We start from the raw sequence: 19,604 nt of genomic DNA on the forward strand, positions 1-19,604 counted from the left end.
TGATGGCCTTTGTTAAAAAATCCACGACCAAGTTCCCACACAATTATCTCAGTCACTCCAAAAGTCGACGGACAATCAGGGGGGTTAATCCTGGATTCCTTACCAGTGTACACCCTGAAATTAGAGACATATCCAGTCTCACTGTCACACAGCATATACAGTTTGATTCCATAGCGTGCCCTCTTACTAGGAATGTATTGCCGAAATACCAAGCGGCCCTTGAACAACAGCAAAGACTCATCCACTGCAATTTCTTTCCCAGGATAAAAGATCTCAGAAAATCGATCAACAAAATGATCAATGACAGGCCGAATCTTGAAAAGACGGTCACAATCAGGGTGATCTCGTGGCAAAGCAAGACTATTGTCAACAAAATGCATCATCCGAAGCAGAAGCAAATACCTATCACGACTCATGACTGCCAGAAATATAGCTGTTGCCATCAAGGGACTAGTAGACCAATATGAAGCCATTGATGGTTTCCTAAGCAAGCCCATCAAAAAAGTTAAACCCAAAAACTTTTTCATCTCCTCCAAATTTGTGGGAGTCCACCGGGAAGCTCTAGCGTGGGGCTTAAGGCTGGCACTGTTCACCCTCAAAAAATGTTCAGCATACAAATTAGTCTGCTCTACAATCTCTGCCAAAAACACATCATCCATAAACAACTTGAAAAAATCAATAGGCAAAAAGTTTTCAGTGTTCACCCTACACCCTGGAACACCAGTAAATTCAGGCAATGCCGGCTGCACCATGCCTGGTGCAACCCAGAGGTCAGAACTTTCATCGTCAAGTCTTGCAGCCGCAGGCTGCCGCCCAGCTGCCTCTTGTCTCACTACACCAACTGGAAGTCTAGCAGCCCCAGGCTGCAGCCCAGATGTCTCTTGCCGCACTATTGGCACAGCAATGTCCTCCGCAACCACAGGCACAGCAATGTCCTCCGCAACCACAGGCACATCATCCACACCAAAAGTAGCTTCATCAGCACTCAAAGTGTCTTCATCATCAGATGAAGCCATGTGTAGAGAAAACTCACTACCTGAATCTTCACCTCCCACCTCTGGCTCAAAATCAGAGTCAGTCCCTGTACCATGGTCAGAGGAAGAATCAAAAAGCATTCCAACAACTTGCTGAGCAGTAATCCGGCGGCTAGCCATTATCCTTACAAATAAAGGAGTCTGCACAAACAACTCAACAACCCCAACACTGCGCAAAGTAAGATAAAAAATGTAAGCCTTTTTCACAAAAAACTATATTTAGAAAAAATATACAATTCACTTACAAGACACAACTACACTCACCAGCACCTACTCTGCAAAGACACAGCAAATAGGCAACGATATCCCACTAGAAAGAAGAAAAAAAAAACTTACATCTACAGTAGGACACATCAAAAACAAATGCAAAACATGTTTTACAATCACAACAAACAGAAACCAAACATACTCGTATTACTACACACTTTGCAAAATAAACAATTACATTACAATTGAACAAAAAAGAGGTCTCTTACCAAACACATGCAACTACAGAAACAGCAAAACAACAGAACCACCAGTAACGGAACCGCACACTGCAACAATCTAAAGAGAAAAAAAACAATACACATTAGAAGAAACAAAAACAACACACATTACAACAGGCTATGTCACAGTGTATGTCACAAATGGGGTGTCTGTCCCCAAGGGGGGAAGATTATAAATCATAAACGTGGGCCCCCTGGAAGCAACACTACGGAGGGCAGAGAGGCCAAATAAAGACACGACAGAACATACTTTTTAAAACAAATGGGCCCAAGGAAGCAACTCTTGGCCATGGGGTCGCTCCCTATAAAAAAAAACCTGGAGTCTAGTGGGCTTTTCTATCCCCCCCTGGGTCCAGAAACGGTAAAAAAAACAGCCGATCTGCCCCCAGGGGGGGCAGAACAGTCTACAATATTTATAATGCCCCCTGGAAGCGACTCTTGCCCAAGGGGACGCTTCCTTTATAAATATAATAAAATCCCTGGTGTCTAGTGGGCTTTTCTACCCCCCCTGGGTCCAGATGCGGGCCAAAAAACGGCTGATCTGCCCCCAGGGGGGGCAGACAAGTCTAAAAAAAATAAGGGCCACTAGGAAGCGACCCTTCCCCAAGGGGTCGCTTCCTTTTCAATTGTAAACAAATCCTGGTGACTAGTGGGCTTTTCTGCCCCCCCGGGTGCAGATCGGCCAAAACAACGGCCGATCTGCCCCAGGGGGGGGCAGAAAAGTCTGATTTTTTTTTTCTCCCCTAAGGAAGCGACCCCTTGGGCAAATATAATTCAATCCCTGGTGTCTAGTGGACTTTTCTGCACCCCCTGGGTCCAGATGCGGCCCAAAAAATGGCCGATCTGCCCCCAGAGGGGGCAGAAAAGTCTAAAAAAAATTAGGGCCACTAGGAAGCGACCCTTCTCCAAGGGGTCGCTTCCTTTTCAAATGAAAAAAAATCCCTGATGACTAGTGGGCTTTTCTGCCCCCCCCCCCCTGGGTGCAGATTGGCCAAAAAAACAGCCGATCTGCCCCAGGGGGGGCAGAAAAGTCTGATAAATATTATGGCCCCCCAGAGGAAGCGACCCTTGCCCAAGGGGTCGCTTCCTCGACAAATAAACACGCCCAAAAACAATCCCTGGTGTCTAGTGGGGCATTCCTGGTGCACGATCGCGACGCTGTGCGCGATCGTGCACCAGGAATGCCGTGCATTGGGACATCAGGGGAGAGGAAACACAGTTTCCTCCCCCCCGATGCCTCAAGGCACCGAAAAACGGCCCCCCGCCCCACCGGAGCACCGAACACAGACCTGTCTGCTGGACGCGCTGGAAACAAATGGCTTCCAGCGCGTCCAGCGCTTCCTGATGACGTCGGCGCGCGCTGTGCGCGCTGACGTCACCAGGAAGCGTGGGGGGGGCCAGAGGGTGGCAGCGGAAAGTCTTCCGCTGCCACCCCAGGTACTAGCACCAACATCGATGCCCCAGGGGGGCAGCGCCAGCGCTCCCCCCCAGGGCTGTACTGATGACGGAGCGGTTCCGTCATCAGCACAGCCCAACCGATGCTGATGACGGAACCGCTCCGTCATCAGCATCGAAGGGGTTAAACTGAATTACGCAAGTTATGCCCATCCCTAGTAATTAAGGGAAGGAACCAGAAAAGAAATCGCCTCAGCCCTGTGTTCTATCCAGGTGGAAGGCCCAATGTAAGCCCTTGAGGATCACCTGTGCTGCCTACAAAAAAATCCTTTCTGTGTGAACTTGGTTCAGAGAAAGTATATACACTCTAACAAACACAGAAATTAAAGTAAAGGCTGGAAAACTGACAGCGAGACAGCTAGGCTTCTTCTTGAAACTCAGTGTAGCAATAAAAATCTTCACATTACAGAAAAATGCCTTACATGCACGTTGTGTGTGTGTATGTAGTAATGAGAGAGCGTGCGTGTTCATGCATGCGTAAATGTTTGTCTGTGTGTGCACGTGTGCTCGCAGGCTGGAGCGTGCTATACGCCAAATGAGAAACAGAAGTTCTACAAACACTGCATTAGAAAGAGTAAGCCATGCAATTTCATTGGAAGTGCACAAAATGCCTGTCTTCTCCCCAACAACACTGCTGTAGCAACTTTAGCGTAGGGCTTCAAGACCCAAACCCCACTGCCAACCGACACTCAGATGCAACCCACTACACACGTGGTATTCATATGGTTTAGGTTGGAAGATCACAAGACCCTCCTCCCCAACTCCAACCACACCTTCACGGAATGCTTGCTTGAGGATAACACAGCCTTGAAACAATCCATTCACACCAATGTGAATTAGGAATACCATCACCTCTGCTGGATGAAGCATAACAGCAAACCTGCGTCTACTCAAACAACCAAGAGATCAACTTATTGGCAAACAATGCACTATTCAGATAACTAGTAAGTTAACATGACTGCCACCTAAACATGAGCCTTTCCAAAAATATGTTAAAGCACAAACAGTGTCACCTCGCCTAAGTTTGTGTTTCCCTGTTTGTTGGAGTAAGGTGTACAGGTCAGGCAGAGTCAATTATCTTGCCCCTCAACAAACAGATAACAAATCTGCATGAAAATAAAACAAATGCACACATACTTAGACACAGTTTCACTTTGTAAGACATAAACACGGTGAATCTGTCTCTCTCATACACACACAAAAATACACACAGACTCTAACGCTTCCCCTACTACACCTGCACTTCAGGTAACATAGCAGAACATCAGTAAAACAAATCAGAGGTAAAGAACCCAGACGTCGCCTTTCTCACGGAAACCTGGATGAGCGCCTCTTCAGCGCCCGACATCGCCATCGCCATCCCAGACGGCTACAAGATCTTCCGGAGGGACCGCATCAACCAGACTGGAGGAGGCATCGCCATCGTCCACAAGAACACCATCCGCATCACGACCAACACCGACGACACCCTCGCACCCGCCGAGCACCTGCACTTCCAGGTCCACATCAACCCCAAGACCACCCTCAGAGGCACCCTCATCTACAGACCCCCGGGACCACGCACACAATTCAGCGAAGACATCGCCGACTTCATCAGCCTGCACGCCCTCCCCTCCGCTGACTACATCCTCCTCGGGGACCTCAACTTCCACCTGGAGAACAACAACGACCGCAACACCACCACCCTGCTGGACAACCTCGACAACCTCGGTCTCAAGCAGCTGGTGACCACCCCCACCCACTACGCCGGACACACACTCGACCCAGTCTTCTCATCCAGCAAGGACATCACCTTCAGCCACGCCACCGGACTCCACTGGACGGACCACAGCTGCGTCCACTTCAGCTTCAGTAGGACCACGATCCACCACCACCAGCAACAGGTTGCACGCAGAAGCTGGAACAAGATCACAGCCGACTTCCCTGAGCAAGAACCCTCCCACCGGCGCAACGAACCCCAGCCAAGCGGCCACTAACCTCACGAAATGGATCAGCGACTGCGCAGATGACCTCGCCCCCCTGAGGACCCCGCCTAGCAGACCCGGCAGCAAGAAAGCCCCATGGTTCACCGACGAACTCAAGAGCTCCAAGAAGAACTGCCGAGCCCTCGAGAGAGCCTGGCGCAGAGACCCAACACCGGACAACATGACTGCCCTCAAGCTCGCCACCCGAAAACACCACCAACTGATCCACGCCACCAAGAAAACTGCATTCAAGGAACGACTGGCAACAACGCACACAACAGCAAAGAACTCTTCAACATCGTTAAAGAGCTCTCCAACCCCAACGCCGGAATCAACGACATCACCCCGTCGCAAGACCTCTGCAACTCCCTCGCCTCCTACTTCCACAACAAGATCGCGGACATACACAACAGCTTCAGCCCTCAACCGATGCACGCCACGACCGAACCACCGACCCCCACCACCACCATCCGCGCCTGGACCCCGATCAGCACCGAAGACACCGTCCGCACGATGAACTCCATCCACTCCGGATCCCTGACCGACCCCTGCCCTCACCACGTCTTCAACAAGGCCGACGCTGTCATCGCACCCCACCTGCGGAACATCATCAACACCTCCTTCGACACCGCCACCTTCCCGGAGAGCTGGAAGCACGCCGAACTCAGCGCTCTACTCAAGAAGCCATCAGCCGACCCCACCGACCTCAAGAACTACCGCCCCATCTCGCTGCTCCCGTTCCCTGCAAAAGTCATCGAGAAGACCGTCAACAAGCAGCTGGCTGCCTTCCTCGAGACGAACGGATCCCTCGACCTCTCGCAGTCTGGCTTCCGGGCCAACCACAGCACCGAGACCGCCCTGATCGCAGCCACCGATGACATCCGAGCCCTGCTTGACAACGGAGAAACAGCGGCCCTCATCCTCCTAGACCTCTCCGCGGCCTTCGACACTGTCTGCCACCGTACACTAGTGCAGCGCCTCAGCAACGTCGGAATCCAGGAGAAGGCACTGGAGTGGATCATCTCCTTCCTCGCCGGAAGGACACAGAGAGTCCGCCTCCCCCCGTTCAGATCAGAAGCCACCGAAGTCATCTGCGGCGTTCCTCAAGGCTCCTCGCTCAGTTCAACCCTCTTCAACGTCTACATGAGCCCCCTCGCAGACATCGCACGCCAGCACAACCTCAACATCATCTCCTACGCCGACGACACCCAGCTGATCCTCTCCCTCACCAACGACCCCACCACCGCCAGAGCCAACCTACACGAAGGGAAGAAAGAGGTAGCCGAATGGATGAAGAACTGCCGCCTGAAACTGAACTCGGACAAGACGGAAGTCCTCATCCTGGGATCATCACCCTCCGCCTGGGACGACTCCTGGTGGCCCCCCGCCCTAGGCAACGCACCCAAACCAACCGACCACGCACGCAACCTGGGCTTCATCCTGGACTCCTCCCTCTCCATGACCAGACAAGTCAACGCCGTCTCCTCGTCGTGCTTCAACATCCTGCGCATGCTACGTAAGATCTTCCGGTGGATCCCCACCGAGACCAGGAAGACGGTCACCCAGGCCTTCGTCACCAGCCGTCTGGACTACGGCAACTCCCTCTACGCCGGAACCACCGCCAAACTCCAGAAGAGACTCCAGCGGATCCAGAACGCCGCAGCACGAATCATCCTGGACATCCCCCGCCGCAGCCACATATCCGGACACCTGAGAGACCTGCACTGGCTCCCGGTCAACAAGAGAATCACCTTCCGTCTCCTCACCCACGCACACAAAGCCCTACACAACCAAGGCCCAGGATACCTCAACAGCCGCCTCAACTTCTACGCTCCCAAACGCCAGCTTCGACCGACCGGCCACGCCCTCGCCGCCGTCCCCCGCATCCGAAGAGCCACCACAGGGGGACGGTCCTTCTCCTACCTCGCCGCCAAGACTTGGAACTCCCTCCCGACCCACCTCCGCCTGACCCAGGACCATCTCGCCTTCAGGAAGCAACTCAAGACCTGGCTGTTCAAACAGTAGCGGACCCCCCTCCCCTAGCGCTTTGAGACCCTCTGGGTGAGTAGCGCGCTATATAAGTGCCTTGATTGATTGATTGATTGATTGAACCAATATTAATTTTTAACACTTTGCTAAGTTGAAGTAACATGTGATTTTATTACAAACATATTTAAAATAAATATAAATTCTGCCAAAGCAGTTTGCAACCTAAAAGTGAGCCACAGCTGCTACACAGCTGAAGCAGAGCATGAACACAAGTTTCAAGCTTCGTACAATCATATAGACATTCCTTAAACAGTAATTTTGTCATTTTGAAAGGTGAAATGGTTGCAATGTGGCCCAAAAATAGTGAAACAGCACTGAGTTATAGCATTCACAAGAGCAATAATTTAAGGCAGTGCCATGTAAAACTTTGTTTACCTTGTATTGACATCTCTGTCTTCATAGGCTGGCTTCATGAAAAATGGGAAAGTGGTTGTTGCAGATCTTGTGTATTACAGCAACAGTGGCAACAGTCAAGATTGCTCCATGTTGGTAAGTAGCAGAGACTTCACCTGCGTTAGCTTAATGCAGAATGTAATGAATCCCATTGGTAGTAATGTAGCTGCCACATTCTTTTTGTGTTTCAGAAGTCGCTATATAGTTTGTTGCTAGGAAATTTGCCACAATTTTTTGTTTTCTTTATGTTTTGCTAATTTGGGCTTAGAGGGGTTCATATACATAGAAGTGGACTCTTTGGGCATTGGTTTGGGAACAGATAAAGAAATGCTTTGTCCACTCATTGGAACCCTCACGGGAGAGTAGCGCCCTTACAATTCCCCTGATTGATTGATTGATTTGAATTGTAATTTAAAACCCTCTGTAATGGTAAAGTTGGATTTTAAGTTTCTATCTAAAAAGGTAATTACAACAACTTGCGCTGGAGGGTGCTGGACTTAGGAATAGTATGATTTACTATTCCAACACCAGTCTACGTGCAGTAGGGAAGGTGTTGGAATAGTAAATCATATTATTCCTTAGGTTAGAGCACCATCCAGTGCAAGTAGTTGTAACAATTTGCGTTGTAATACCTGCAATGTAAAGGCATTGCGATGCAATGCCCGTGGTAATGGATGTTTCACTCCAGGGCCATATGACCATGAATGGCTCTCCTGTGGTGTGTTGTGTATTCCTTCCAGACATGTCAACAAAACAGGCCTGAGCATAGAGAGAGTGGGTCTTCCTGACAGGATGGCTGGGGAGGAGCTGTGCACTGCTCTGATAAAACTTCAAAATACCCTGCTTACAACACACAAAGGAACCTTACACCAGGCCCGCCCTTGCCTTGGTCACCCTAGACAGTTTGGAACCAAACCCAGGAATAGAACTGACCAGGACCAGTTTGGGATTAGGTCATGAATTGCCTCTTACACAAAGGCTGCCACTAGCCTTCTCCTGCAGAACCTCGCATCAGAATACTCATGGATCTGTGGAAGATTCAGAAGAAAGACTGACTTGCTGTCCGAAGAAGTCCGCAACGGACACCTCTTCAACCAACAAGAAGTTCTAATGACGACCTGCTATTTGCATGAAACAACGGCAGCCCACTTCTCTTCTGCTAATGCGAAGTTCCAGCAACAACTGTTCCTCATGCTGAGAACAGTCTCACATGCAGGCACCGATTTCCTTGCATCTCCCACCAATACAAAGCTCCTGCTGAGGCGCCTCGCTTGGAGTTGGACTTTTAGAAAGTAAAAGCTCCACTGGGACAAGCCTGGTCCCTGTATCTGACCCTATCTCCATCGCTGTTGGCCTGAGCTAGTGACTTTGACCTGGTCCAGTGCTACCAGATACCAGTGAATTCACATAAAGATTTAAACATTCATAACTCCAGTTCTACTGACTTGATATTTGTCATTTTGGTGTCATTTCATTTATTACAATCTACACTGTTTCTAAATTGTTTTTGGATTTTTTTTCTTGTATTGTGTTTTCACTTTGTTACTGTTTGAGGCTGCATACATTCTTACACATTGCCTCTAAGTTAAGCCTGACTGCTTTTGTGCCAAGCTACTTACTAGAGAGGTAAGCACAGGTTTATTCAGTGACTTATGTGGGTCACCCTGACAAGGATTCAGTTTAATATTTGATTGGGACTTCCAACCGTCTCAAATAATAACCCAACTTCTTACACTCCTCATGTAATCACATGTGATAAGGAAGATGATGTCCAGCCACATACAATACCCCCAAAAAGTAAGAATATGAAATATATTGTGAAGCATACAACACAGATAGGGCGAGTCACATTTCTGTACACAAAATAAAATAGGTAATGGTCATTAGGTGTTAGTTGGTTATAAGTACAGACAAACTCTTTGGGTTATTTGGTCTATGGCAGGCGGTCTATGTTTAGAGATATCATTCAGGCAGAAGCTTAGAAACAGGATGAGAGAGTATTTGAGTACACCATTCCTTGCTTTGTGTTGTGTGTTAGTGCTGCAGGATATATCTTATGGAAAGGCAATGATCTTATCTGCAAATCTTCTTTAGAGTGAATGGAGTGTAACTTTTTTACAAAACAAGATTGCTAAACATCTACTCCTTCATGTCATCTCTTCAACATCTCTTCTTGAAGGAGCCAGAACATGAGCACAGCCTTTCCAGCATATAAGTCTAATTCAACAGTGGGAATGTGACCTGGTGTTAGTGAAACCTTGGAGGCTGGGCTAGCTACACATATAATGGATGCTTTCCTCCATAGCTCCCGTGCTGATTGGCAAGCCATCGCCATGTTACAGCCACTAAGGACATTTGTTTCTAGCTCTAAGGACATGGGGAGATACCAAGGAGTAACCTGCAGACTTTTGTGTCACCAGTTTTGTGAAAAAAATTGAAACTGAAACCATGGAATGGGCGACAAAGTCTATGCTACTGTCAGTCCTAATATGCTATCCACAAAAGAAGACACCAACACAACACTTCTTCCTTTATTTGATGAAAGACAGCACCTGAGGCTGGCACATGCCCTTGGGATAGAAGAAAAAATATCTTAACTGATGTGCAGATGACAAATGGTGTCTGTTGGGACAGTGTGAACAGACACACCATTAACTTTGGGCCTGAATGCACCTTGAGGAAGCGCTAAAGAAGAGGAGTGTGACAGTGGCCCAAATGGTTGAAGATGTGTGGCCGCACCTCAGAGAACCTCCACTTGGTCACCAAAGAGAAAAGGGAGGCCTGATAACATAATAGGAGGCTTTGTGGGAATAAACATCTAACAATGTGTAACTGAAATTTCTGCCATCTTGGAAAGTGTGTCCTTCTATAATTACTTTGACATTTGAGCTGCTCCTAACAGAACATTTTTCACTGCACTTATATCAGGGCATTTTTAGGAACACTGTTCTCAAAACCTTACAGTTTGAGACCATTATGGTCTAAATGGGTTTAGTAAGGTGTGAATGTACACCGCAGGCTCAGACACATGATGAAAAAGTTCAAATGACAGGTCATGGCATTTCAGTATTGAATGGGTCTGCTTAACCTGCTTCTTAAAATATTGACCAAAGGCTGACCTCCTATAATCCATGGCCTGTCTGGAGATAATACTAAAAATGGAGCGTCATGTAATCAGCCGTCTTCTGTGCTCATCACTGATTAGCCGAGACTAGCATACCCCAGTGGTTCTGAACTTGCCTAACCACAGTAAGGAAATGCCATGTAACTAAACCACATACAAAGACTTCCAAAAGAAGACACTCTTCGGTGTAGCATTTGCTGCTCCAAATAGTTGTACCACGTGTCTAGGCAAATAACCCTGGATACAGCTTCTGTTTACAGAAGTATAGACCGGTAAACAGAAGCACCCCATACCTACATCAACAACTAATATGGCTGAAATCACAATAAACACCCAAATGAGAGAACTGACCTCAGTTAGGACAGCAGTGGATTCAATGAAAGAGTACTGCCAAAGTTAATTTGAGAAGAATGGATATAGCCTCCTTTCAAAATAATCTAGATGTCAAAGAAAACAGAATAGAAGCTGTGCTGGAATGTCTGCACCCTCTCAGCAGAACACCTGTTTTGGGGCAAACACTGTAAAATCTGGCAAAAATATCAGATGATATTGCTGGTGAGACATTAGACTTTCCAGGGTCTTTGATAGAGACAAGCAAGATGGCATATTGGTATTTCTAGAGTCCTTTATAGCAAACCTTTTAAAACAAACCTTTAACCTGTCTCTGTAATTTCAAAGCCTACACCAAATAAGGGCCAGGCACACACAGAAAGCATATGGCAGCCAAACCAGTAATAGCATTCTTCCTTGGGTATCGCCAAACTGGAAAGATGATCAAAGCAGCTACAAAAGAGAAAGTCCTCCTGTATAAGAATCATCAAAACATGTTTCAGCAGATTTCTCACCAGACACACATATTAAACACAGGGAATTGCTGATAATGAGACTTAGCTATGGAAGAGGATGTTAGATATTGCTTTCCAGAGCTTGCCACTATGTTGATCTCTCAGGAGAGGAATCACAGAAAATTTCATGAATCTGAAGACCTGGAGAAATTCCAAGAATCCCTGGAACCAATGACTATGAACAGTTCATAACCCAGTGGCATCTTTGTTACCCCAATGTGTACTATATAAGACACATGGATTCAACACCACTTTTTTGCAAATAGAATGAAAATGTCTAGATTTTATTTCGATATAGTGAAATCATATTTAAGAGTATCATTTATGAGTGCCCAAACTCGCAGCCTCAAACATAGGAATTTTATCAATCTATTTGTATAATCAAGAGCGATAAGTCAAAAATAAATGAATAACGGGTGTATTCTTATTTTGTAGAGATTTATAATCCAATAAATTAAATTGAAAGGTACAAAACAGTATTCACATATACAGAAGTGAATGCCGGGATGCTGAACTAATATGGCACCTTTCACATATAACAATGCCACAGTAGACACGCCAAATCCGGACAGCGATACTACACTCCCTAGACACTTTCCTTATGCCGATTATTCATGGTATACTGATGGAACAAATCTTCTTCAAGGTTTCACCACCCACTTAGGACTAATTACTTTAAGGTCCTAAATTGATCTGTTTTCTATGGGGTCCTCATTCTACATAGGAATCTTTCTGTCCTGAAGATGGTCTATTAGAAGTATCACATGAAAAGACCGAAACTTTGACCAGTCTAACCCATTTTCATCCTTGAAATAGTATTGTTGCACAGAAAAGTTTTACTGAATGTTAAAGAAAAATATCTTTCTGTAGATAGGTATTAGAAATAGGTTATTAACATAAGTGACCAGTAAGTATGTTTTTCTCTTTAAATATTGTTAATCTCTGTCACTTCTGTATATGTGAATACTGTTTTGTACCCTTAAATTTATTGGATTATAAATCGCTACAAAATAAGAATACACCCTTTGTTAATTTATTCTTGATTTATTCACTTCTGATTATACAAATTGATTTAAAATTCGTATGTTTGAGACAACTAGTTTGGGCACTCATAAATGATACTGGTAAATATTGTTTCACTTTATCGAAATTAAATCCCTTGTAGGCATTTTTACTATACATTTTGTTTCCCAAGCCCCCAAGGGTATATCGGGTTGCCAACTAATATAATAGATTCTATCTAAGGCAATGAGCTGGCAAGGATCGACCCACTGATTGGACGACTGTCAGTGAAAATAATAACAATTAAAAGATTGAGACCACGATGTCCTACTAATCTCACCTAAGGGACATTTTTAAATATGCAAAACATGTAGGCAATGTTCCCCACTTCCATTTACTGTTCTTGAATACCACTTCCAAGTGTTGTGTCCACTGTGTGCTAAAAGCAGACATGTGGGAGTGGCTATAAAGACTTTTATCACAAAGGTGGGTGTCCAGTTGCCCAAAACTCCCCTTTTTTATACTTTGTGCTACTCGATGTTTCTATTGTCAGTATACCCTTTTTCCAATGTTTGGTCGAAAGAGTACACAAAATCACGGCTCCAAATATTGTATGGGTGCAGTGGTAAAGTAGTCCAGCACTTGTTACTTAAAACCAGATCTGAATACTAATACCAACTGTGCTCAGTAAATGGCACAAATTGTGTTTATGCTTATCTTAATGCCATGTTGATCTACTATTGCTGTAAACATGTTCTTTTACTGACTTGATGCCTTTTTTTGAGCCATTAATAATTCAATACATTTGTGTTAGCTCCAATGTATTATTTTCTTCATAAGAGTAAACGAAATAACAAAACATATTGTTTTCTCCTAGTGTTCTAGAACTATTTTTATCTTCTGCCTTTCTCATTTCAAAAACTAATTTATCAGTGTATTTTGTGCCTCATTGCTTTTCTTCTGGGGCAGTACCTGTAGTTCTACAGTGAAATACATTTTATGATAAGCAACTCAACATAACTCTTCATGTTATTCGTATGGAAAGGTATACTAAAACTACCTCTCCTGCCACCAGTTATTAAATAATCTGTATTATCATAATAACCTTGTTCAGTTACTCACGTTAATATTTTAAACAGTGCAGTCATTGTCATAAATGTCTATTTAGCCTTTCAATATTGTTACAATTTGTACATATTTCTCACAGTGATTTAGGTGCAGATGTTCCTGGCTCTCAAATGTGATTGTGTTTATAACTAGCTCATTTTAGTTTGAGAAATCTCATAATACACTCCCATCCTACTGCGTGAATCCACTGCACATTTTCTTCAATAGGCTGGTTCCCACAGTTGTGATGTATCGTGACGCAGACTCAACTTATTTTTAAAACCAGACTAATTCGCTGGTCATTTGAAATAATTTTTAAAAAATCACTACTTGTTTCTCAATATTCCTTCTTTATAATAAACTCTAATCTGCAATGTTACCACCACTTTGTTTCTTTTCAATTCCTCTTCTCTGTTCCGTACCATGCATCAATTCTGTCCCCAAAATCTTTCTACTCTACTCAGGTCTGCATCAGATTCCATGCTTCAAAATCAAACTCCCAGCTATATAGACTAGATTAAAGTCGAAAAATGAGGAGGGTTGTACCACAAGTCAACCCAACTTTGTGATTTCAGTTTGTGCCTGCACACATAGGAAACAGCCTTTACAATGAGGTTTTTACCTCGTTAAGCCTTTACAATGCATTTTTTAGCGCAGATATTTTTACCGCGAACATGCCAATACCACGCATGTAAGGTAAGTTATAAAATGCGTGGTATTGGCATGCTTTTCAAATGCATTTTCACAGTAAAAACATGCACTCTAAAAAATGTGTGTCAAAGGCATGCAAAACAACCGGCACACATTAGCCTTGGTGCAGCACACCAAAAAAAGTCCTTTGCTCTAACATAGCAAGTGACTGACAATAGAGCAGAATCAATGGCATATACAAAGGAACAAGCAAATTACATTTTGGCATTGTGGTAAGATCCATTGACAGAGTCTACTTAAGCACCTGTAATCAATACTATTCAAAAGTTAAGGAAACTGGAGGTTGCAATGAAAAAGAATGCTCAACAGACATTTATATGCAACAACATTAGCAAAATATTATAATAGCAACTGGGTTTGACAGTGAAGATGAAACCTACACTATGTAGTGCTCAAACAGACTTACTAAGGAAATGTAATACAATTCCCCAAAAATGCTCCTTGGACCTAATCATTTAACTACTGAAGAATTGATTACATTTCTGAACATTTTAATGAAAGATATAACAACTTTATAAGAAAAAATCCAAATGTATACCAAGGAAGATGAGTGGAAAGACTATCTGGATGATACCGATGAGAGCTTCGATCAAATCCAGAAGGACACAGAAGTGGGAAGGGATAGGAAAATCAAGAGAGACACCTTAGACTATAAACTAATAGTACACACTGGGGGCCTTTCTGGACTACACATTAACTGGTCGAAATCGGTGGTGTTCCCACTGACTGGCGTGCGTAACCATGACTGTGAGGAATTCCAACTAATGTGGTGCGGCACAGAAACTCGGTACCTGGAAATTGTTTTACATAGAGAAAAGTAGCAGATATTGCAGCTTAACTATGGCCCAGTGATGGAGAAATTACAAAGACAATTCGACCATTGGATCGGGCTACCCCTTTCTATGGCTGGGAGGTTCTCCATACTCAAAATGGAAGTCTTACCCAAATTACTGTACCTTTTTCACAACATTCCCTTACCACTCACCAACTCTTTCTTTGCACGGCTGCACACACACTTGACACACTTGGTGTGGGGGGGGGGTAGCAACCTTGCATTGACTGGAACACCATAATGCTGCAGTTTGAGAGAGGGGGTTCGGCCTCCCCAACATGCAGCTATACTATCTAGCAGCGCAGTGTAGCTATGCATGGCACTGGTACCATTCAGACGCAAGACTACCATATACAAAACCGGAAGTGGACATAGCTGTCCCAGTGCTGCTATAAGGGTTGTCTTCCGATAGAATCGATATCCAAGCGGTGTCCACAACATGCTGGGCCTTGAGGAAAATGCTAAGGATCACTGTAGGTGGCAAACTGTACATTTCCCAACTCCCACTGGTGGACAACACGTGGGTGCCCATCACGTCGGAGTCACTGGTGAGGCGCACGACATTACGATACAGACTGCACACATTTGGGGACTTATTCCATGGGGGACACATCTTCTCATGAACAAAGGATCCCCGCTTCGTTGGGGCTTCATTTATAGACCAGTTCATATTGTCCAGGCTTACAAATGCACTACGGAGCCGAATATCCACCTACCCCCTGGAACCAGCTATCCTTACGCCGGTAAAATTATTGATATTGGACTCCGACGGGGGCAGATTAGTGGCTAAACTATACAGGGCAGGCCTGGAACACATGCTGAAGTGTGATGGTAAGATCCAGGGTGCCTAGGGGGTAGATCTGGGACATCCCATTTCAGATACGGTGTAGAAAGCGTGCTGTACACATACCTGTTCGGTTTCTGGCAATTACAGGAACCAGTTGATACATTATAATTACCTACACAGGGTATATATGACACCGATTAAGATGGCATGCATAGATCCTTCACGCACGACGAAATGCCCCAAATGCCAAACCCTAATATACTTTCACATGACATGGACATGCAGCAGAGTGGCAGGATACTGGGTGCAAATCTTCACGGCACTGCAGCCAATGACAAACCTCCAACTGAACCTATCTCCATTGACGGCACTTTTGGCTACACCGCGAACATTCCAAAAGCAATGCGAGGGTATGTAGGTATAGCATTACTTCTCGCTAAGAGAGAACTGGCACTACACTGGGGCCGCAAAAGCATTCCTACACTCGAACAATGGCTCCGCTGCCTGATGTATTGTGACACCAATAGTGAAATGAACTGTATGGTACATTGCAACCAATTACATCTATCCCTAAGGATACCTGGCAATCACTGCGAACATACTTGGGTAACAGGGTGTCAGATGAAAGTAGCCAGCAACAATAATGCTTAATGGGGACAACTCTGGGAGGCTGATGGACACGGGTGGGGGGGAAGAGGACGGGACCGATCAGATGGTTTGTTGAGAAGGGCCCAGTTGATACCACAGGGTAAATACTAAATGGACACTGAAACGTTGGGTTAACTGTCTAACAAGCTTATGAATGTAATGTCAATTGTAACGCTATCACACTCACTGATTGGCATCCTGATGACATTTATTTTTTGTTATCGAAGTAGTGTATACTGTTGTACTGCTGTGAGTAATACGTATTTGATAAAATGATAAAGCGTTTGAAAAAATAACTAATAGTACACACGTGGCTGGAATTCTGTGGTAAAAGAGAGTAGAGGAACATAATGAGTAGTAATACAGAGATAAGTAGTTATGAAGATTAAAGATCAAATCAAAAAACACCATAGAAGGGAATATAAGTTTTTCTAATTGCGTTCAAAGAGGTCCATTACAAGTGAGTGAGTGAGAAACAATAGAAGATGATGATGATCCAGAATCGGGACATAGAGAACAATGTAGAACACATATAGTGAGCAAAAGAGGGACAAGAAAACAAATGAAAATATTTTTGAAATTTCTTGTCTTGCTCCTTAGTGTATCCTTTCTTTTCCTGTCTTGTACGTATTTTGTATTCGGGCTAGTATGTAAAAAAGGCCTAGTAGCTGCACTCGGTGAGTCTTTTTGGGGAAAATATTTTCCCTCTGTAAAGTAGGAAGGCGAAAAAGTGTTTTCGGCAAAGATGTTTTGATACAAAGTATCAAGATTAAACACTTGGCGGATGGGTTACTTTGTCACAACAAAGACGGATATCCCATCTGCCAAAACATAAATCCCATAGGAAATAGTGGGATTTATATTTTGGTGGATGGTATAGCCGTCACAGTTGTGCTGGAGTGAGCCGTCCGCCTAGGTCTAAATTAGGCCCTTTGTCTTAAAAGATTGAAAGTTCATAAAACATGAAAAACTGTTGAAAAAGTTGTGCTCTGGATAACCACCAAAATTTAGATATTTCATAAATAAGAAAATAAAATATATTGTCATTAGATTGGAAACTTCAAGACAACCAAGACACAAAGTGAATTCAAAGCATGGGAAAAAAGACACTTTCCCATGCTTAAATTGTGTGCATTGAAACATCATTAAAGGTACCAGTTTGGCTCACTGAGTCACAGGAGAAAACATACCCTTAAAACAATTTACCATTTGATAGAACAAACTGCATACATGTTATTAAATGTCCTTATGGAAACATTCATGTTTCTAAAGCATCACCAATAGCAAAAACAAGATGGACTGAACATGAAAGCAATATAAGCGCCCATAACTCTAAAGCACTATTCGCAGTGCATTGAAAGACATCTGGGCATAACATCAGCCAAATACTTTTTTAGATTCCAGAACAAGTTGCAGCACCAAAAAGAGATGGGGATATAGGAAATGTATTAGAAAGAAGAACACTTTACTAGATCCAATGTTAAAATGCTTTATCCCTAGCAGGCCTGAATGATGAAGTTAAACTAAAATATTTTATTAAGACATCCTTGAAACTCAGAAGCATGAACTAGATGGAATACTGGCGATGAAGGACTAACAAAATAAATGTACTTGGGACTAAGGGAAGTGATACCTGAATCCAGCATTTTCAATTCAGTGGTCACTGAAGGTTGCACATGTTCTTACCATTTATGAACAATGGGTAGTTGGAAATATGGTGACTTAGTTTACAGAACATTTATCCATTTGATTAGATTAACATAGGTGGTGGTTCTGATACAATTATGAAGTGCGACAACGACTGTGAGTAATGAAGTGTCCAGTATTTTGCAACTGAGATACTGGGCCAGTGCTATCACAGCCTAGCACCACCTGGTTCGGAATTTCCTTTTCCCAGAGAGCAAGTTCAGGAGTGCAGTAACAAAAAAAAAACCTTCCATATGCAAAGGTTTAAAAGTTGAGGTAGTCGACTACTGCACCACCGGTAGCAGGCCTGTTCAGGTGCTTACATTTCTGCTTCTCTGGAGCTGGCCAGATGGTTGGATCATTGACAACTCTTTCTTGGCCAGCCGACATTTTGACTCAACCCTAGCAATAACACAAGACTGTTTAACTTATATAGCCCCAGATGCTCATGACCTAGCATTTCCGACAATGAAACATTTTATCTCCATTCTGATGGTGGTAACGATTCTGTATTATATGTAGGATGTGTCAGTCAATTTGTGAGTTAAGTCAAAGATACATTGAACCACATTTCTCACTGAAAATTATGGCAACTGAAGTACTAACTACAAATTATTTTCCCTTCTAATATATATATATATTGATCCAGCGCCCGAATAGAAAATATGTCATAGCAATGTTACCTTACTCCACAATACTCACCATTAATCATAAAACACTCACAAGGCCCATAAACTAACGGGACATATTTTTAGGCAACTGAATCATGTGACCTAATTAATAAACCTATTCACAATATATATATATATATATATACATTTATACACAACTGCAGTATAATGATTTCACCATGGTTTTATAAAACTTAGCAATTAATTAAGTCACTTAGGCAAATGGATCTGCTGATGGTAACAAGACTAAGAATAAACAAGACCAGCTTGTTGTTTCAAAAATCTTATTTATTAACTATTTATTCAAAGTAAGTGCATTTTATTAGTGACTCCTTATTTAAGCAGCATTATTTGAGGAATAGCAAAATAGACTGTCAGTTTTAAGCAAAATTAATTAGCAATAATAAACAGTTTTCCATCACCTAAGCCCTATCTTCCCTGTCTAAATCTCATTTCACCTAAAGGAATACAAGGTAAAAGTCATTTAACCCTATTGATCCTTACGTGCTCCAAATAGACCGTCAGCAGGTCATGCCCATCAGGATTCGGAAAGCGAGAAGCGCCCTCCCTCCAAAGGGGTCAGTTTTTATACCTTTTTCTTAGCTAATCTCACTAAAATGTTTTCTTTCTTTCCTGCCATTTGAAGTCCTCAATGGCTGACAGACGTCAACCCATATGGTGTCATCATCCTTTCGAAGCCTAGTTCAGACTTTTTCTTAGAGTCTATTGTCTCTTATTCACAAGTCACGCAGCTTCCTTCAAAATGAAACAATTTGTAAATGACAGTCCGTGACTTCCTTAGCTTGGC

The 19,604-nt window shown here is 43.9% G+C and overlaps 1 protein-coding gene across 1 annotated transcript in view; it reads left to right on the forward strand.

Moving 5' to 3' along the window:
- LOC144762933 (xanthine dehydrogenase/oxidase-like) overlaps positions 1-19,604 on the forward strand; it is a 1,098,251-nt gene that overhangs the window by 501,716 nt on the left and 576,931 nt on the right. The window contains exon 23 of the mRNA XM_078648234.1: positions 7,393-7,479. Coding sequence (XP_078504360.1) covers positions 7,393-7,479 — 87 coding nt within the window. The remainder of the gene's footprint in view (positions 1-7,392; positions 7,480-19,604) is intronic.

Source organism: Lissotriton helveticus, chromosome 6 (assembly GCF_964261635.1).
Source record: "Lissotriton helveticus chromosome 6, aLisHel1.1, whole genome shotgun sequence".
Lineage (NCBI taxonomy): Eukaryota > Metazoa > Chordata > Amphibia > Caudata > Salamandridae > Lissotriton > Lissotriton helveticus.